Below are 22,089 nucleotides of genomic sequence, written 5' to 3'. Positions count from 1 at the left end.
GTCGCACAAGCATTCAGCGAGAAAATTACAGTTAGATTTTATTTCACAATAACTACTGTATGTACATTGAAAGCTTGGAATTGACTGGTAAGGCTCTGAAAAGTGCTCAAAAAATAAAATGAGAGTTTCACAACATTCTGCATTAACAAATCAAGTTTTTTTTAAAAACTATCATCAATTCAAAAGGCATTTTGCTGAAATGCTTGTATTGACACCAAATCAAAATTATGCAGACGTAACAAGCCAGACAAAAGTTTACCCTAAGCAACAGAACATCCTTCAAGGCATAGCACCTCTCTTGTGACCATTCAAACTTAAATGGCAGTGGAAAAAAAATATGTGGAATAATGTTAAGCGACAAGGTGATTGTTATCGTGTACAAGAAAGACTGTCTTCAGGAGGGAACCGTAAACAACAGCTTGTTACTTTGCCATTAAATGCAATCCGATAGAAAAGGAATCTTTTAGTTCGTTTGTGGCACTGCTGTGCACAATTGGCTGCCACATTTCATCCACAAACTACAGTCAATCCCCTTCACAATATATTCTGTGAAGCGCTTTGAGGTGTCTCAATGACGTGACAAGATTCTTCATCAAATGCAAGAATTATTATCATTATGAGTATAAATTTTTGAGGGACTGCCTTGGGACGTCCTCCCAACGTGAATGACGCAATAATAATATAATTTGTTGTTGATTAACACACCTGTATTCCAAAGAAACATTGCTGTTGTGATTTTACAAGCTTTTTACCTTTTGAACGATACACTTTAATCCAAGGAATCTTTACATTAATGTTAGGACTAATATCCGTGAAACTATTTGCGTCACTTTGAGATCACAATTTGAAGTAAGTAAACCAGTTTGAAGCCCAAATGGAAACATAATAGAAAATACAATTAAGATGGTGTGAGCGTTTCACATTCCCCATAGTTTGCATCAACTTTGGTACAATCTACNAAAAAAGATTTGTCTATAGCAAGACTTCATCTCTTTGTAGATAAGCATGACGTTTCTGATTTCTACTCTAATGGGACAGTATTACAGTTCCTCTGCATCAGCACAAATACGCCATGATGGGCCTAATAGCATCTTCCTGTGCTGTAAATATTCTTTAAATTCAGCTGTTGAACAGCTGAAAGAGATGAACATAAGAGCTCATTCCTCATGTTGAGCTTGGAGTGCTCAAGCTTCCTCAGGCTAGATTATTTAACTTTCATACCATAAAAACACATCCCTCTCCGCAACAGAATGAAAAGTTTTGTTCTGTACAGATGATTTCTAAAAAAAAAAGTATTTTGGTTGTGATCTAATCTATTGTATTTCTGTGCACACAAACCAACCAATAACTGCCTTAAAATACTTAATTATTTGCTTATAGAAATCAGTGGTACTGCTGTCAGAAACTAATATATTCATTGGTGCTACAGAGAAAATGGAAGTGGATAAATTAGATTTTAAATAAATTATTTCAAATAAATTGAGAATCATTATTATTGCTCAGTTAATGTCAAAAGCTATTTACATTTTTCCAAGCCACTTGGACACTGCTGTAACCTTCAAAATAAATTCCACCGTTGTTTCTATTAATCATTCCCCTTACACTTTTCACATTGCCAATAACAAATGATGTGCTTCTAAAGAGTTCAGCAATCAATGTTCGACAAGGCTACCTGCACTAAGGAAAACAACCTCAATAAATGAAAACTGAGAGAGCGGTGTAAGTGGCACAGCGGGTTATTAACCCACTAGCATTTCAGTTCTTGGGACCTGGGTTTGAATCAGCCCAAAATAAACCGATGAAAGTCGCTCGTTTATTCTTTGAGGGTTCAATATTAATAGGTTTGGTTTTTGGTGGGTATGTAATAGCTCAAATTAACCCGCAGATTGGCACAAAGTAGGAGTAAATCAGCATTCTTGCTTGACAGGCCACAAAAATGTAGGAAATGGAAAAACTCAACTATAATAATCATTGCATTTCATAAAGCGCCTTATCACATTGATGAGACATCGCGAAGCATTTTGCAGAATATATTGTAATGGTGAAGTGATGGTCAAGTGGTGATAGTGAGGAAATCATACCCTTACAAAACTGCCCACTATACCGAGCTGACAGCAGTCAAGACGGACACTGAATCCTTCTCCAGGGCCCCTAAATTCTTAGCAAGGTGTGATGTCCGGAACTGGATGGGTAGGAAATAATGATCGAGGCAGCACAACCACGAAACAAACAAACTATTGTGCCCTTGTGTGTCAGATTCAGATTTTTGTAAAAATCCTATTTTCCCACCACATAAAACAATACAGAGACTAAGACAATATTAATTGCCAGTTCCACTTTGACCCAGTTTTCTTCTTGATCTACGTGGGTTAATCCAGCACATTGAGTTTAATAGAGTGGCCCTATTTGCATTCTTAAATCTGTGGCTTATTCCATTATTTTCCAGATGCTGCGTGTGTACCTCCCTACATGACAACATCACTATGGCAACGAGGTCACTGCTGGAGTGGAATCTGCAGACAATTTACACTCCATCGCCTCTAAATTTATCCAGCTTGAAACCTGTATTAGGGATGGTGTTACTACGTTTTGCAACACCAGAATTTTTAATTGAACTGGAGGGTTGAGCGATGGGAGAAAAGGGAGCAGATGTTACTAATCTGTTCCGGGGTTGAAAAGCACAGTACAAAAATCAGACACACGACACGCACTGCGACCAGAATGTAATTTTCTTTCCCCTCCATTATCAGAGTGCTATCCCCTCTCCTCATTTTAATGACACTTATTTTTTGCTTCTGACCCAGTTTTTTTTTTAAAAAATAAAAAGTACAACTTGAAGAAAAGTGCAGTTTACAAGTATCTAATCCACACCACCCTTTCACCCAAAGGCCAGATTGCAACCAAAAAGGCCAAACTGATGGAACTGGCCACACGGAAGATATCAGAAGGTATTTTTGTTGTATAATTTGTGAAAAATAATAGCAAATTATTTTGTGGCGGGTAATTGGAGTTGAGGTACAGATCAGCTCGGCTCTTATAAAATGGCGGAATGGGCTCGAGGGGCTGAATGGCCCACTCCTGTTCCTATAAATACTTCATCTTCCATATTACATGAGCAAACCATAAAGCATTTAAAACAAAAATAAACACTCAAAATCGTTGCATAATTTAGTGCAAATAACATTACTAATTATTACTGATTTGTGGGTATGTTAGACATTTCACTCAAGGTCAAACAAAGTAAATGTTCCCGTTGCTACTGTACAGATCTTCCTCCTTTCCCCGTGCCCCATATTTAAAATGCACAAAGCTACATTCTATAGTACAGATATAGTTGTAGGTCATGCATGCTGCATTACTTCAGTTAGAACGTAACTCTACATCTGAACCCAGTCTAACCAATCAATGTGCTCCAATTTCTCTCACTCACCTTTTTGACCAACATTCAAATTATCAACACACTCACAAATGTTTTGACCTTCATCATGAAGTCCTTTCTGTAATAAAAGACTCAATTTGCAGCAAAGCCTCTTTGTGATGGGAGCAGATCAATTTTCGTTCACAAAATAGACAGGATAAATGACATTTACTTTGGTTTAATCAATATTGGATTGGAAAAAGCACCAACTCCTATCCAACTGCTAACAAGACAGTTGATATGATTCCCATCGTTCCAGTACAGGAACAAAAGATTGTCTGAATTCCCCTTCATCAAACGTCAATCTGATGTTCCCAAAAAGCCGATGTTTGAATATTTCACTTAAAAGCTAACTAATCGAATTCATCATATGCAGCTTCATTCCTCATACAAAGCATCTGAACTTTTTTTGTTGTTTGTTGTTTCATTTCAAATTTTATTTTACTCAGAAACAATTTAAAAATAGATTGCTTGTATTTGGTGACACTGACTAAACAGCTCGGCGACTTTGCATTCATCACACATTCTACCCTCCCTCAGGCTACATGTTGACATTCCAAGTCACATCCAGTAGACATTACTGTAATTATCATTTGTGTACAACCTTATATTATACACGATTGCTGCAATTGTAACTTCTCAAATTCAACATAAATTGCTATCTTTTTTATCCCTCAGGCATTCAGCTGAGCTTGAAGGATCACACAGATCACAGAACAGTTAACAGATGAAGGTCATTCTAAGGACATTATTTCACCAGTAAAAAAATAAAAGCCTGGATGTTTTTCCAAGCCTCATGTCCTTTCCATTCTGGAGGCTGATCAAAAAAAATCAGGCAACCCAAATAAGTAGGTGTATTCAAAATGTATTTTGTTCTCATTTGTACATACAAATTTAAAAAGTCATCAGTTTGCTAAACTGGGCTGACTTCTGAGTGTCTGTTGCATTCAGATAATTGTTGCACGTTGTATTTGCTTCTTGCCAATTCAGTACATTGAAGATAGCTGCACAATTCAGGGGGAAATCAACAAACCGCAAGGTTAAAGCTTACCTTTGTGCAATTCTTGTGGCATAGTTAAAACTAGGATAAGAAGGAGAGATGAAACATCCCGGTACAACAGTGGCACCTCTGGCTTCTCATCATCACAGATTCTGAAAGCAGAAATTAAATGGATACAGATTGCAAAGATTGCTGCTCACACTGATTAGTCACATGCAAAACTGATCGCTTTGCTTGTGATCTGAATGTTAACAACCCAACACTATTAAATGTTTTTAGATTGTATCTGCTTCAAATGAATTCCATTATGCAGTTGACCTTAAACTGCGAATAAGCACTTGAAATCATTTTCCACCTTGAAGACTGATTCTCTGGAGAACTGTGCAACACACAAAGGTGCAATTACTTCACAATAACTTTCTATTTAGCAAAACTGATAAAAGGCAGCCTTTGGAACAATGAAAACAAATATTTATGAAAGATAAACATCAGAAGGTATTTAACTTCTCTTTTTCCCAAGCTAAACTTAAGAGTCAGAAAACCGTTAGCTAGTTCAGATCTACAAAATAGATTTGACTATTGGCAGAATCTAAATTTATATTGAATCTAAATTATTTGCTCATCTGTATAAAGATGCACTGTGCAATTTCGCTGCTGTGCAGTCTCACCCTGCCCATGCCCATTGTGGTCACAAGAGACGTGGAAAATGTTTTGAGAATTTGCTCTGTAAAGTCACAAGAGAGACCATGCTCCTTTAGAATGCATTGCCATTTCTTCTGCAGGGAGTGTGATATAGAAATTAGAGGACAGAAATTAAATTACTCACTCTGAATCATTAGCCTGCATAAGTTGTGTCAGTCGTGTCCAGGGATTGTAAGCAGAGTCAATTCTGAACAAGCGCATGTGCATGGCTAACACATGGAACAACTGGCCTGAAACACAAGAAGAAACATTTCACAATCGGATTCAACGAGAGGTTAACTCAGTACTGTGCTTCCACATTATGGAATACTGTTTCAAAATTATTGTCCAGTTGAAGGTATTCAGCAGACCCCAATAAATATCCTATTTCACATGGCCATACTTGCTCTATCTTAAATTATGGTTTCCATTCGTACTATTGGGAAAAATATTTTAAATTACAATATCTGATTATAGCTTATATGAAGTGCAAAATTTCTTTGAAAAATAGGCCTGAAACCCAGGTGCAATTTAAACAAAGTGATCCAAGTGATGTTTGCATTTAATATGCAAAATTTTACACTGAGAAACAGGCACAAAACGCAGTATACACATTACATGAATTGCAAGTGTTAGCTGAACATCCATTTAATCTGACAAGAGAGGTTTGATTTGTTAGCCTTCAGAGAAACTTTTAGAAAATCACTGCAGCAGCCAGCAGAGAGATCACTGGCTTTCCTGGGCCACAAATTGAACAGGTTCTTTGTTAGTGCTGTAGCAAACACGAGCTGAAACAATGTTTTTGTCATATCTTTTGGCAATAATGCAATTTTTGTTTTTAAAAAGGCAAACACAAAATATTTCAAAGGCTTCAGAGTAATTTGGATGCCTTTCCCATTATGCCAGCTATTTAATTTCACCCACTATTGAAACAAAAGTTATGTGCCCCCATTTTTTTCCAATAGGCTAATAATGATCAGACATAACAGTTCCTAATGTAGCAAAATTCTTCACACAAAAACTATCCTAAGTCGGGCATTTCATTATGTGGCCAAACACAGTATTTCATTTATATTCTATTCTACACTCACTCAATACCACATGTTTACTTAAACATTAAAATTAATTAAAACTGATTTCACTAGTAATCTCTGAGGTGCCTTTTACATTTTCTGAGAGTGAATCACGGCTGCTTGGAAAGAATGGTTGCCAAATCACTTCATCCTCATTTACTCTGTATTCAAGAAGCAGATGATGGCAATCAATTGCAGGACCATCTCGATCTTCAATTATTTGAAAAGCTGTGGGCGGTAATTACAAGCCTGAGGCACCAGCAAAAAGCAGGTGACTGTGCCACGTGCCTGATATAAAAAAAATTGAGGATAATGACAGCCAATCAGACAACATTTTAAAGAAGAGTGTTTAAATTTTCACCCTATGCAATCGACAGTTCAGCGAGAGATATTCAAAATACATCTAAACGCTAAATAAAATGTATTCTCGTAGCTTTAAATAAAAGCTACATTTTAAAATGTACATTTTAAATGCATCATTTCTAAATTGCCAATCAAGGACATGACACTGATTATAAATTCTTGCGTGCGAGGCTTGTTGACCCCGAACAGCAACAGTGATGAAACATACTTACGACTAAATGATTATTCCCCCACTCACATGAGATTAACTATTCTTTGGGGGAAAATTGCTCATAGCAGGTTTAATGTGAAAACACCAGTCATTTGGATTTTTAAATGTAAAAATCGCGCAAAATTGAGTATCTCATAAAGGGGTTTATAAATATAAATTCTCCCCCAACAATGCTGCAAGCTAGAAAGCAGAATTTTAACCTTCAACTCTGACCCAAGTGAAAAATCCAAGGAAAAAGACCTTTCTATATACATAGATTGTTCATCGCAGTACATCCTTAGAATTCAGTTGCACTGTGAAAGTCTAGAGATTGAAGAATACAGTATTTAGCAGCAGGTTTTAAAGCATCCATTAATTCTTAAGAATTCACAACCGCACACACCCGTAATCTACAGCACTCAAACCTATTCAATTTCAAAATGATAACCCTTGAAATGCCCCAAAAATAGTTCCGTCTACACACCACCAGATTCTGAAAACATATTGATAACATTTCATACATTCTCAGTCTTAATTCTGCACTCAGCAAGAGTACAAAGGACCCAACTTGGGTCTATTTGAAAAATATATTAAAAAACTTTCAAGAAACATGAAGGAAGGAGCAATCGTAGAAAGTTTACAGGATAGGAGGCCAATCGGCCCATTTTGTCTGTGCTGGAACCAACTGAAACATGCAGCTTAGAAGAATAAAGCACTGGTAAGATGCCAGCTTTGGCCACCCTCAAACAAGGATATTTATTAGCTTGCATTAGTGAACATTTTCCATACATTATTTCTTTTATAGAATTAATTGGGGTTAATACATGGACTCGCAGCTAAAGGAGAGAAAAATTGTGACATGCAACTATAATGCAGAAAAATAAAGTGGAAAAGCACACATGAGGAGATGGGCAGCATGGGCAAGGGAAAAAAAACCTTCAACACAAAATGCCTGTCCTTTCTAAATGTTATCCCAAACTCGTCATCGGCAATAATTGTCTGCTTTCGTCTTGTCTGTCTATTCAGTTCTCTAGATCTTATCTTGCCTCAACAACAATTTCTGTCCCTTCCTTCCTCCCCACTTCAGTCTACCTGTAATTCTGTTGCAGTCATATTGCATGCACTATCAAGCTTTCACATTTCTCTCATTGTCCCTTGGCTGTATTGTATATGAGAAAAAGAAGATACAGAACCAAACAATAATTTCAAAAAGCATAACCACTTCTTTTAAACATCAACATATTGTGCTGCTCAAGTTGTATTTGAATACTATTTTGCTTCTATGCCGTATTCTGAGGTTGGACATGTTTTCTGTCCGCTGGGCTCCTACTGCCCCCAAACGGATTTCTTTGGATTATGTTAGCTCACTGTAAAACGTTAATGCATACGAATGTAATACTTCCTGCCAATCTTAAATACCATATCAGTCTAGAACTTGAAATAGTTATTAAAAGTTTAATAATTAAACTTGCAAGTGACCTCTATATTGCATTTACATTGTATTCTCGGGTCTGAAATGCTGCACTGCGTCCAGCGCCTTGGGACGTCCTCCTGACGTGAAAGGCGCTACACAAATGTAATCTTTTTGTTGTTTTTGTATTCAACCAGTAAAACTAAATGCTTTCCACGGTGGGTCAGATGCCATCACAAGTTGACCTATGAAAAGAGTGACCTACTTTGTACCAGTTCTGCTACTGTACACTTTTCCAGTCACCAGTGACTGCTGATACTCCAGGTAACTGAACTTCGAGATGACTTTTCTTTTTGTACTTGCTTTGAAGTTAACATGATGTTAAGACATTATGGTGTGCGTAACACAATTACAATCACATTCTGCACGTGTGAAAACACTGACACTAATTTTCCTGATTAGCTGCCAACTAAATAACTGGTAGAAACAGAAAAAGGTCTAGGAGCAAATTTACCCAATATTAAATCTTAACACAAGTTAATATTTTAGGATATACATAAACGTTGAAGTTGAACGGCCTGTAAAAAAGGAGGGAAAAGGAAGAAAAGAAAGCTTAAGATAATACCAGAGTCTTCAACACTCAGCTGTCACATAGTCAAGTTGGATTCAAAAGCCGCACTGATCTGGATATTTTTTTTTAAGTTGGTTGAAGTGACACCGGTAGATGAAGGCTGTCTAGTGGAAATAATTTACTTGGATTTTCAAAGGACATTTGATGACATTCAGCATATCATAGTTTGAAGGATTAAGACTCATGGAAATTAACAGCTAATTAGGAAACTGGATTTTAAAAAAACGACTTGCCAAAGGGTAGATGTCAGTTTTCCAAAGCCCACGTCAGCGTTCTTACCCACTCAACTTTCTCTCACCCTTGTAAGAGTGTTTGCCCGTCTCTACCATTACCTCTCCCCTCATACCAAATTCTAATATTCAAATCCCTCCAATCTTGGCCACCCAACCGCTACAATTTCCTTCAACTATCCCAACCCAGACACTCCCTTGCTCATTTTTGATGTGCAAAAATTGGGTAACAGAAAAAGAAACATGTCCATTAGAAAATTAATTTTCAGGACATGTATTGAACATAGACTACATAAGCCACAGGGTAGAACTGTAATTCAGCAAAGCAATTGTAACTGTACTGTTGTTAATTGTAAAAAAAAACGATTTGAAGCTCCACTGGCTCCCTATCACCAAACAGATCAATTTCAAGATCCTCACTCTTGTGTTCAAATCTCTTCACTCTCTGGCACCTCCCTACCTCTCTGAGTTCGTCACTTCCCAATCCACCACCCAGCACCTCCACTTGACTGGCACCGACCTCTTGTTTGCCCCTCGCACCCTCCGCTCCACCACTGGAGGTCGCGCTTTCAACCACTACACCCCAAAACCCTGGAACACTCTCCCTCAATCCCTCTACCTTGCCCCCCCTCTCCCCTTTCTCAAGTCCCGCCTGAAAACCTTCCTTTTCGACTGTGCTTACAGTCACTTTCCCCGCCCCCAGCTTGGAGTCAGGCTCTGCCACTGTTAAGTACTCTGAGACACTACCCTGAATGGAAGGTGGTATGTAAGTGCAAGTTGTTGTACCTTTCTTTTTCTCTTCTATTCTTCCTTTAGTGAGATAGCTGACGTATTTTTGCTGGGTAAAGCTTCAGAACTTAATATACAAGAAATCAGAAGTCCAGAGATCTGAACAGTTAGTTACAGGTCAAGTTGGATTAACCAAATAATGCTGCTGCCAGGTGACAAAAAGTAAAGACTTCCTTGTAAAAAACACCTTTGTTTTATCATAACAACATCCTTTCAACATACAAATATGGTTTGCACAAAGCTGCTGAACTATGTTGATTGTCATCACCTCAATGGCTAGGCTACCTACTGATGCAGTGATTTTTGAAGGATTGCAGTTGACATTTGTACCAAAGCAAAACATTTTAAAGACTCGAAAATTCTATCTGTAGATTTACTCAGACAATTTTTCACCTACTGCAATGTGATTTGAATCTATGTAACTTGATGCAATTTTTTGTGTGGAATATAGGCAGCAAATTACAATGTGTTATTGTTGGCGCATATTCTGAAAGCCAAGAGAATTCCGTATTAAAAGGGTTTATTGCAAAGCCTATTTGGAATTCTGACACAGATTTGTCAATGACAACTCAGAGAACACCTATGTCCAATGTGAAATGTCACATTCAGGCAACGTGTACACAGACACACACAAAAACTGTTTTTCACTGCTATATGACTGTCTGCAGTTTCTCGATCGATGCATTCACATTATGGTACTCTACGCAACCATTTTCGTCACACTGGCTCGTTCAGCATCACAGACAGGTATATCAATCATTACTAATTTCCAGTTCCCAAGAGAATCAGTTCCTCACAATGCAATCTACTCAAACAGCACCTGACCTATTTGTTCCCATTTTCTCCTTTGATATTCTCTGCTGTAGCAACTCACCAAGGACAGCATTTCTCAATTTCTACAGTATCTAATCAACAAACTTTACAATACTAGAAGTACAATGTGTCAAACTACACTTAATCACCAAAAAGACATCCAATTTTAAGAGCACCTATAGCCAGACAAGTAGAAAATCTAATGAAATGTTTCCAGCATAAAATGTCTACTATCTCACAAATACATGAGGTCAATGTTAACAAAGTGATTAAAAACAAATTCAAATGACAGAAATATTAGAATGAATTTATCGTGTCTTTTTTTTTTAGGCCACAGCATGCTTTATACCAGCCTCACGTTTTTTTTTGAAAAAGAGCATGAAATTATAAATATTTGCTTAATTTAGAATGTATACTTAAAAACAACTTTGATTGACCTGAGATCTGATCACGAATGCAACCCAAATTCCATCTTGGGACCAATATAGCAAGCCTAATTAGCAACGAAAGACAATTGATGCTCACATCCATCAGGTCCAGCAGTTAATCACGATTAGGCTCAGCTAAGTTCAGGTGTCAATGACACCCGAGTCCAATGTGAAATGTCATATTCACGGAACACGTAGACGTACATAAAAGTATACAAAGGAGCATGAAAATAAGTGAATAATAGAAGCCTATATGCACTCATCTAAGATTCTATTTAGTGGAAATCACTATTTGGACTAAACCAAACAGTTTTGCCATGTGTCTTCAATTTTCAGACATCAAGGGGTAGCTTGAGAATCTTAGTCGCAATGGTACAGATCAACTGTTCAAAAATACTGACAAGACTCACTGAATCCTTATCTAAATGCCGATAACTGGGAGCTAATACATTCATGTGGTCTGCAAGGTGACAAAAATGCACTCTGCACAGATTTTTAAAAAAAACTCTTCTATTATCCAACGTAAGTAAAATGTCATGTTAAAGGCAAATCAGCTCCACACTGTTTCTATATGTATATAACGCACTGTGGCAAACAGCACCCAAGGACAGATTGTAGAGTCCGAGGTCAGTCAGGTGTATTATTTCTATTTAGGCTTCTATTTCTATGCATGATGTAGCCATTTGTAATGATATTCAGTTCTTCATCAAAACAGCAGCGAAAAAAGTTTTAACTTTTTGGTTGTCATATCTTACAACAGCAACTTGGAATATTATCAAACACAAAGCCCTCCATTTTCAAAATGAAACCAATTTCCTCAGGTCCAAGAACTGGCCGTTTAAATATATTGTGATAAAGATGTTTTGTTGTATGAAAGAAAATGCTGGTGAATGTAATCTCCAAGTAAGTTTTATTCCTGTTTTCAAGTATTCTAAGTAAGTTTTATTCCTGTTTTCAAGAACAAGTGTTCAACCCTCTTCTGTAATTTTGCTAACCAAATTTAACTCGGGAAGCAAATGATAAACACTTGTATATATTCACTCACACTCCGCAAGAAATGGCAGAGATTGAAGCATGCTAATGAACACCTGTCTTCATTGGGTGCAAATCCTACATGTGGCTAGAAGCTTGCTGCTGAAATGAGAAGCAATACAGATTCTGAACTCTCAATGATTCAGTAGTAGTTAGGAAATAATCCATCAATATACATTAGTTATGTACAATATTTATGGTTTTCCTGGATAGCTGCTGATCACATAAAAGAACTACACAGAAATAACTCAGGCTACACTTACTTAAACAGGATCTTTTCAAGGTAGTGCTTGCTACCCCCGAACACAAGTTTCCTCCTCGATGAACCAATTCCAGCTCCAAATTCACCCTGAAGCAGAAATTAAAGTGTAAAGTGTAGTTACAATTTAAATTTATTTCATTGATTTTACACTCCAGGTTGAAATTAAAAACACATTAATACACTACAACCATTTTTTAATGAATAGAAATCTTCCAAAATTAAATAATTGAAACAAAAATGTACGCTATTTGCATCGGCTGAATTTTTTTAAGCTTCATAAATATTAGTTCAGTAAAGGATGATGCACTTGACTAAATTTTTTTTCCCAATACTATTTTTATGCGGTGTCAAGTGATTTAAAAAACCCAAGCTATTTCAGGACACTATCCCTAAGTTATAGCTTAAACCACAAGTCTGAAATGCAGTCTTAATCCTCTGTTCCTCAGAAAAAAAGCAATTTAATATTGATAATTTTCTGCTTAGGTCTCCATCTGTTTGCTGCTGATAAGAGCTTTTGTGTGACAGGGGAATTTTCCACTCTTCAGGCGATTTGCGATGTTCACTGAACTTCTGAAAAACTACCAGGGAGGGAGCAGCAACCAGGGATTGCAGACCAGTGGGCAGGATAGTAAGAGTCAAACAACATGGTGCAATTCACCATGAGAATACAAATGAGGGCAACGTGTTTAATTTAAACACTTGTGTCAGTGCACGCGTTCTGTTCATCTATCAAGTTGCATCGAGCACCAAGGTAACCTAAAAGCAAGCCTTTTGGAAACTGTGTTACAATCAAATTAAACCTTACTGGAGCCACTGTTAAACATCTGGATTTGTTTTTTGGAGGGGAGAAAGGAGAAAAACATTTATAGTAAAATATATTTAAGAACATTTCATTGAAAGTTGGAAGACACAAGGATCAAATTAATTTGAAAACAAATTGATGTGTATTTTGAAAACATAAATATAACCATTAAAAAACAGGAATGTTTTAAGAGATTGTACGCTTCTGGAAAAAATGTAGTACAAAAGACTTAAATTTACAATTTAACTTTTTGTGAATAATAAAATCGTCTCATCTGTTTTTTCCAGACACCTTATCACGAATTTGGTTCAGGTGAATAGCTTACATTGTTTATTACTCTAAAGATTAATGACAGACACAGGAACGGTTGTGATACCAAATTGGGTAAGATTGTGAACAAATTTTGAGAATGATTGTGAAAGGTTTCAGGGGAACATTTTCAGAAACACTTTCAGACATCAAAATATATTGCAGCTTGACACTACTGTTCATACGAAATACACTCATCACAGTCACATAGCAAAAGGAAAAGAACTAATATTTTTGACTGTTTCAATTTGACTGGTCTAATTAAACACAATTATCTAGTAAAATACACTGGAATCCATCAACCTTATAAGGTAGGTCTTTGGCATTGATCCACAGACCGCCGGCTTCCTGCATCCTAAATAACAGCTGACGTCAAGGACATCTTGCACTTTGAGGCACAGACAAAATGATGAGGTGCTATTTAATGCAAGATTATCACAGATTTCCCTGCATTTGTCTATTAACATAGACTCTTGTCTAGTAACAGAATATTCCCAATCTTACATCATGATACAACAAAGGTCAGTTCACACTTTGATTGAAGGCTTCTAGAAAGGTCGGCTTTTTAAATATTGTTCTTTACAAAAGGTCTTGTATTTCTTTATCAGCTGTAGAGATGGTAATTTATATCTCTGTCAAACCGCAGAACTGCCCAGCCAGCCAGACTAAAGTTTTGAATCACTTAGTTTCCTGGTTAGAAATTCACAGCAGTCACCATTAAGATCATATACTACAAAGCTTAATCTAAAAATTGACCCCATGACTGTTCAGCTTACTTACAGAGATGTATGGCTTCACACAGAGAGTGAAACACAAATAAAGTGCAAGAGATAAAGACAAGAAAAAAAGAGACAAATGAATAAATGTAAGGCTGGGCAGTTAGTTACAAGTAGACAGAAAAAAAACATGTACAGACAAAAGACAGGTATAAACAGTATATATCTGCCAATTTTGTATTACACTGAAGTTTCTCTAGTAGGACAATTGTAACCTTCGTGCAGCCAAACTTCCCCTGTTCCAATATATATATTTTTAAAAATCACAGATTTTTAATCTTTCCCAACATTTTAATATCAGTTGAAGTCCATTGGCCACCGTATCTACATTCTAGAGGTCAAAATAATTTTCAAAATAAGATATACATACCTAGCTACTGAATACATGAAGAGAAAGTCATTGTCAGGTGAACCAGGTGATTTCCCATAATCTATGTATTTCTTTTGAGTTGCATTCTTTATGTCTTTCATCACAGATTCCATCTCCTTGCTCAGATTTGTTACTGACTAATGTAAAGCAAATACAAAACAGATTTTTTTTTAAACCGAGACAAAGAACACCCTCAAGCTTTAATAACAAATCTTGAGTTGTCCAATTGACTTTTTTTTAATATAAAAAGGGCCATTTAAAAATAAACTCACTAATTAGATGACTATATTAAATACCTATAATAATCAAATATTATTTGGTTACTAAATGTAACTACAGTTTATTAAAACTCCCAAGGATTAATCAATCTATACCTCTCTTAAGCAGTGTAGTTAACATGTTTCAATTACATTTCACAACTTTTGAATAAAAATCTTTAAAATAAATGCACTTATTGAGAAGAAATTATACATTCACGTTACCAGGGGAATCGTAAACCTTGTTAGCACTTTTTGAAAAACAAATGGTTGCAAATTGATTCACAAAATTCACCATTAATTCTACTAATAATGAATTAAAGTGTGAAGCAAGGTTAACAGCACAAAAATAACAGCATAGGAAGGAAGTTAAACTAAGTACAAATGATTGCTTAGCCTTACACTGATGCTTACTGGGTACATTCCCATCTGTTCTTGCTGGTCCTCCACTTCTTTGACCAGTGTTTGGAGGCTCTTGCTGTTGTAAGGTGACCATCTACCTTTTTCCTCACTTTTTTCAGGATAACACGGGAGTACACTGTTAGCAAACTGTCTACAAAGGGGGCAGGTGAACTCTCCATTTTCGCCTTGGATACTTTGAACCACCTGATCATTCTGAAAGGTAAAACAAATGTAACTTTAATGGATAGACATATTCTAAGCATTACAAGGAAGTTCTCAGTTCTATAAAAAAGGGTTAGTTTCTCCAGTAAGCTTGTTCCTGTTCTGAGGAAGGAATACATCCAAACCATAAACCTATCTGTCCCTGTAGGCAGTTGATCATTCCATTTTGGATTTCCAATATTCATATTTTCATTTCATTTCCAGTTTATGTAGAGGTCACCTTTTTATTTATGGTAGTATAGAACCCTTCCAAAAACAATGAAGCTCACAACACTATCGTAAACTGAGTTTGTGATAAAATTTGAAGTAACAAAGTTAGATTATCTACTACATCTGCTATGATTTGAAAGTTGTTCATGCTGTATAAAATTATCTTCTCGGAGCCATGTAGGATAGGAATGTCGAAGAGACAAAAAAAAAACTGCAGGGAGGTAGAAGGCAGAAGAAACAACTAGAATATATCACTCATGAAAATCAATTGAAAATGTTAAAGTAGGAAGTAGTAGTGATCAGTCGTGATCAGTCACGAGCAGGTTGAGGCAGTCTCAGTCTTCTTTCTGTAAGGGCTTTGGATGAGGAGTAGAGGGCTTGGGATGAAAAAGCCTCACCTTGACTGCACCCAACCTTTACAACAAAAACTTGCATTTATATAGCGCCCTTCAAGTGGGGTAGCATCCTGGAGCGCTTTGCAGTGGCGGAGTCTACTTACTTTCATCTTGTGTTTCACTGCATCAGAAGGAAATAAAATACATTATTCTTGACAGGTGATCGATCGATCGAAGTTTAGGCAAAACTTTTCAGTGGACTTACCCTTAGTGACTCCATGTAGGATTTATGACAGTCAATATGCAAAGTGTGTCCACAAGTCTGAACGTACACACCGCCTTCCCAGCCTATGGACACCGACTGCAGGCAAGAACTCTACGTTGAGAATGTACCAAAAAATAAAAAGGTATCATGTTTGATTTTTACAAAATATTCAATGTCTTACAAAAGGAAAGGAATTATATCAAACAAAACCCATTTCTTGTTTTTACACATACAGTACATTTATTTTATACTTTGGTCTGATCACTTAATGATCAACATGGGTCATAGAAAAAGAGAAAGAGAGAGATCAGGTAAGTATATTAAGGGAACCTCCATTTAGGACTTACGACAGTCAATACACAAAGTGTGTCTGCAGGTCTGAACATACACACCACCTTCACAGCCTATGAACACCAACTGCAGGTAAGAACTCTACGTTAAGAGTGCTGTGTTTGTGTGAGATTAGCTACTGTGTTTTGTACTTGCATTGACTAGCAATTGAGAATGCACACCTAAGTGTAATACAGCCAAAGAGGTTTTTATCCTGTATCCCAAAGGTGAAAACACATACAGTAATTAACTCACTGTGTTACACAGCCCTTAGCTTCCAATGTGTGCTGCAATAAAACTCGGTGATGGGGATACAAGTGACCTGTTCTCATGTCTCTAGTGATGCCGCTCTGTGTGTGATCAGTCACGAGCAGTTGTGTTGGTGTGGCCTCGGTCTTCTTCCTTCTACAAGGACTTGGGTTGAGGAGCATAGAGGGCCTGGGATAAAAAAAGCTTCACCTTGACTGCACCCAACCTGTGTTTCTAAGCAACAGCTCATTTGTTTCTAAGCAACTGGGATGGACTTGTGTCATGCGGCAATTACACTGCCCGTCACTATATTCCATCACACATTTAAGCAGCATAATCTTTAACCGTCTCTATCCCACCCCACCCACCCCCACTTGGCTTCATCTAACCCGAAAGGTTTCATCTCAGAATAGTGAGCTGTGGAGTTCAATGTCAGATTCAAGGTAGAAACATTTGCAACGCACACTTTCATTGAAAAAAAATCAGCAGTTATTTTTGTGTCCAATTATAAGTTAACGTCCCTTCAATAATTTGTTTCTATTTTTAGGTCCGATGGACAGAAGTAAAATGTAGTGCTTACATCTTTGAAGTATTGCTGCAATTCTGTGATCCTGACATCGTGTGCAGTGCCACAGGTATCCTCAGGGTAAATCTGCTCTTCATCACTGGTCGGCAGATTCTTCGGCTCAACGCTTTTTCGACGGTGCCCAAGGACTGCAATGAATTAACAAGTCAGTATTGGTATGTCTAAATGCCAAGAATATAGTATAACAAGCTTTATGATGATTCAGTCCTTTATGCTGCTGTTTCATAACTCCCGAGAAGTACCACGTGTGAGAATTAAACGAGAACCAAGAACAGAAGAGCAACAACTGCACACGCATTTGGAAGGAAGTAGGGGATTCTGATTGCTTCTATGAGTAATATTCAAACATAAGCTGCTATATATAGCTGCTCCTGAGTCATAGCTACATAAGAGCTCGCAATTCAAGCCTAAATACAATTCTGTCCTTAACAAAAACATTTGCAATAATTAAGTCAAGAGTACAACTGCACGTTCCAGCCAATAACTGAAAATGGAAAATTAAAATATTCAATAGAAGTAGTTGATTTTAAAAACATGAAATAAATCTACCTATAACTATCGGTACCAGTAAGTCCAAAGGGAGAAATATCCTCTTGGTAGCTATAAAACTTGCCATTTTCATCAACCTCCTCTCTTGATAACTGTTTGGCACAGTGGTGGCTAAAATGTGACATTTGCAAACCAGATTTATTGCATTCATAGCAACTTCTGGTACACAAAGCCCAAGCCAGGAAAATCTGAAGAATGGCAGTCAAGCAAACGTCAGCCAATTCCTGCCGGCATTTTTACAGACTTTGTTGGCAAGGGATTTACAATTTGCCTTTGCAAATCTCAAGACCACAGTTTTGTTTAATGTTGTGCTGATATTGCTCATTTCATGTCACTGTAATATAAACCCTGACTTGCTCCAGCAGGAATCATATAGCAGATCCGCTTCTAAGACCACACTGAGAAGGTAATTTCAGTAGCAGCCTGATTTGCCCACCGTATCGTTAATAACTTTAATAAAATACCCTTTAATATTGAGCGTTTCAACAGCCCAATGTGATGAGGAGTTGGAAGTATAAATCAAGCATCCTGTTCCACATAAATCTACTGTTTAAAACAAAATCTCTTTGCTTCCAGCAGTGTAGATTTCCAACAGTATAAATTTCCAATGCTGCAGCCCCAAAAATGAGATTCTTTCAAAGCTGGTCATGGATCGAATTGAATGACGAAAGTGCCTTATAGAACAATAGCACAAGTTGAATTTCAAAATTAGTTCTACATTTTGTGAAGTGATACAGATGTTTTAAGTATAGAAGTCGCTATTAAGTAATCTTACATCTTCACTGAAGCAATATAAATGATCTTTCAATTCCAAATGCTCTGAAAAAACTTGTAGGACAGTAGAAATTGGATTGAACATGCCTCTCTGAATAAACCTTTTGATTCATACTTCTGAGTTTTAATCAAAGGTGCGTTCAGGGAAGAAAGCATTCCACACAGCACTGCTGAATTTTGTTTTGGATTCCAGGGCCACTCTTGTTTTAGCAAGCAAACATTCTACACAGAGCAGCAATTTACATTCTAGAATACAGTAGCATTTTGCTGCTCTTCTTCCTGACGTGAAAGGCGCTAAATAAATGCAGTTTGTTGTTCTTTGTGTTGCCGCATTTTAAATTTAAGCATTTCAAATATTTTGGGGAAACCAAAACGCATTAAAAAGGTGCCATTTGTGGAAAGGATTACCTGATGAAGCCTGCAACAAAACCACTAATCCAGTTGGTCTTTCCTCAGTAGAAGGGCCACTTTGTCCACAAATGACACAGTCATACACAGTCTCGGATTCCAGCTGTTCTGACGATCCTATATCCATGGCAACCTCACTGACAGGTGATTCTGAAAGAAAAAAAAAGCTGCATTGAGAATCCATTCAAGTGGGTAAAGCAACGCAAAATAAAAAATATTTATACAGATTTATACAGATCATCATCAACACTAACTGAAATGTAAGAACATCACACAATTTTTAATCGAGAATCTCAGTTGCTCACCTCTCTGTTTATAAACATGCAAGGAAAACCTGGATAGGTCTAAGTTTTTTAAATCACAGAGTTTGTTTGTATGCTACTTATCAGCATAAAGACATCTCCTTATGGACTGACCAGTACAACCATCACCTATTGTCCTTTACGTGCACCAGGGCTTGACCCAAAGAAACAACATGCCACTGGACAGCGAATTCTCCATGTCAATATCAGAACAAGCCTCACCTTTAATGCCTGTATATTAGAACAGAAGACAGAGAACTGTAGATTCAAAGGAACCCATCAATATAAATATATACACTTTCCCCAAGGTTATTCCTTATGAAGATAAATCATCCCAATTTTTCCATATTTGGCCTTTTGCATAAAAATAATAAAGAATCCAAATAAGGTCTTATTTAACCTTTGGCAGTGCTGCCAGAGCTCCTACAGAATTGTGACACACAGCAAGAGTGTAAGTAGGACATCAGCCCCAATACAAATACTCCTAGCATTCTCACTCCCTCCGCCCTACACACTCGGCCACAGTACAAAACTCACCTACAGTGTTTATTGTATTATGTTGGCTGCTGCAATGTAATGAGTGGTCAATTAATCAGAATTCTTTTGATGTGAATTTGGATGAGGAAGGAACATTAGTCAAAACATGCATTTACATGAAGTAAAAGCATTTGCTTTTTTTTTTTTAAAAAGGCACTCTATCACTATGGCCCAGCACATCAACCAGTCTTTTCATTATTTTGTATGATAATTAGTCAAAAACTCCAAGCAGAAAGAAAAGTGCCTTTGCAGAGACTTAACTAAGAACAAGTCTAATTAGATTGACACTCATCTATCTTTCTCTTGCAATTTAGATATTTAGAAAATTTAAGAACACATTAACACCCCACGGAGCAAACCACTGTTGACCTCCTTCACTTTAAATCAGGACTGAAAAAGGTTGGTAATGCACATGACCAGGACAGATGATAGCTGCAAGGGACAGAAAACCCTCAACATTTCATTTCCAGTCATGAAGCTAAAATCTGGGCTGCCTTGAATTTAACCTAGCATATTACATTAATGAAAGCCATTGAAAGTAATTTAGAATCAGTATCGCAATCCAATCATTGATAGAAAACAAAGTCTCAACTATGTGAATTTATGTGAAGACAACTGTTTATTCTGAACTTTCTAACTACACTCAGAAACTTGGTGTGAACCCATTTAATAGGTCCAGGATATGGATATAAATATATGAAAGAGCTTTAATTGATTAACTGAAAACAGGTTTGACATCCCAAATCTTTTTTATGAACTAAGATGTCACTGCTGAATTCAACTTTCTTCCAAATAAAAGTGAAAGGCTGCACTGCACAGTTGCTCACATCATAGTCACAAATTATGATTCATAGTGACCTTAAATTTCTCTTTGAAATGATTGCTCTGCTTTTATTTAAACCCGAGGGGAGGGGGGAAAAAAAAAAACTCTTCCCAAAGTCACTGACTCATACTGCAGCGTGGCTCTATGACTCCCATCATCTCCAGGCTCGACCTCTCCAATTCTGTTTGTTCATTGTATTTCCCTGCTTGCGGACTGCCAGATACTTCCTACACAAGATGCAGACCTTCTCCAGAGCTCTGGAGCTCAAGGAATCCACTTTTGACCCAGAAAGATGCTAAAGATACATTTAGCCCTTATTAATTGCCATTTAATGCAGTATATTCTGTGAAGCGCTTTAAGATGGCTAGAAGACATGAAAAGCGCTATATCAAACGCAAGTATTATTATTAATTAACAAAAAACATATAAATGATATTGGATATTTGTGGATGACCAGTGATTATGACACTGAGTTATCAAACCTTTAATCGCCATCTAGAAGCATGCCAACAGCAGCCAGATATACCAAGTCCTCAATTTTAGTCTAAACATACAGATTGCACCTTCAGTCAGCTTCCCACCCCGAAACCCCTTGCCCTCCACCATCCTTGATTCCAGCCCCCAGCTCGGGTGCAGACCCTTCACTGTCCAGTATCGTGGGACGTCTTCCCAATGTGAAAGGCGCTGTATAAATGCAATTTGTTGTTGTTGTTTACAAAACATTATGATGCAAAACAACATACATAGGATTCAGAACCCAGTGACACTTGCCCGGGAAATAATGAACCCACAGGATCCGCCAAGTCTTTAAAATCAAGAGGAAAAATTACTTGTATAAATGACTGCAATCCCAACTTTAAAATGTTCCATATGGTTGGACATCTTATAGAAGTGGGCCACAGTGGAAATCAATTTCCTGTGTTTTAATGTAGGACATTTTAAAATTGGAACCAACTAGGAAAACCGCAACAAGAAATGAACTATTCTAAATTAAATATAAATGTCACCAAACTGTTTTCAATTACAAGAAAGTACACCAAAACATATTTTGATAAAAGGTCAAATAAAGGTCTTCTATTAACTCTACAGGAAAATTGCTCCAGCACAGTTAATAGAAAACATGTTTCATGATAAAAGCTATATATAGTACTATTGCTTCAGGCAAAAACAATGCGTTGTATTACTACAGTGCCAATAATTGACAAAAACAATATAAATCATTCATAGAAACTGGCAGATGTAATTGCTATATTCACACAATA

The 22,089-nt window shown here is 37.0% G+C and overlaps 1 protein-coding gene across 1 annotated transcript in view; it reads right to left on the bottom strand.

The window, feature by feature from the left end:
* The window catches only part of ubr3 (ubiquitin protein ligase E3 component n-recognin 3), a 66,523-nt gene that overhangs the window by 16,368 nt on the left and 28,066 nt on the right, over positions 1–22,089 (bottom strand). The window contains exons 26-33 of the mRNA XM_042336247.1: positions 19,166–19,315; positions 17,429–17,562; positions 16,270–16,380; positions 15,238–15,450; positions 14,579–14,715; positions 12,323–12,408; positions 5,245–5,350; positions 4,470–4,570 (exon numbers count right to left, since the gene is read on the bottom strand). Of these exons, the coding sequence (XP_042192181.1) occupies positions 4,470–4,570; positions 5,245–5,350; positions 12,323–12,408; positions 14,579–14,715; positions 15,238–15,450; positions 16,270–16,380; positions 17,429–17,562; positions 19,166–19,315 (1,038 nt within the window). The remainder of the gene's footprint in view (positions 1–4,469; positions 4,571–5,244; positions 5,351–12,322; positions 12,409–14,578; positions 14,716–15,237; positions 15,451–16,269; positions 16,381–17,428; positions 17,563–19,165; positions 19,316–22,089) is intronic.

The sequence above is a fragment of the Callorhinchus milii genome, unplaced genomic scaffold (genome assembly GCF_018977255.1).
Source record: "Callorhinchus milii isolate IMCB2004 unplaced genomic scaffold, IMCB_Cmil_1.0 Scaffold6, whole genome shotgun sequence".
Classification (NCBI taxonomy): domain Eukaryota; kingdom Metazoa; phylum Chordata; class Chondrichthyes; order Chimaeriformes; family Callorhinchidae; genus Callorhinchus; species Callorhinchus milii.
This window is presented reverse-complemented; position numbering and strand designations above follow the sequence as displayed.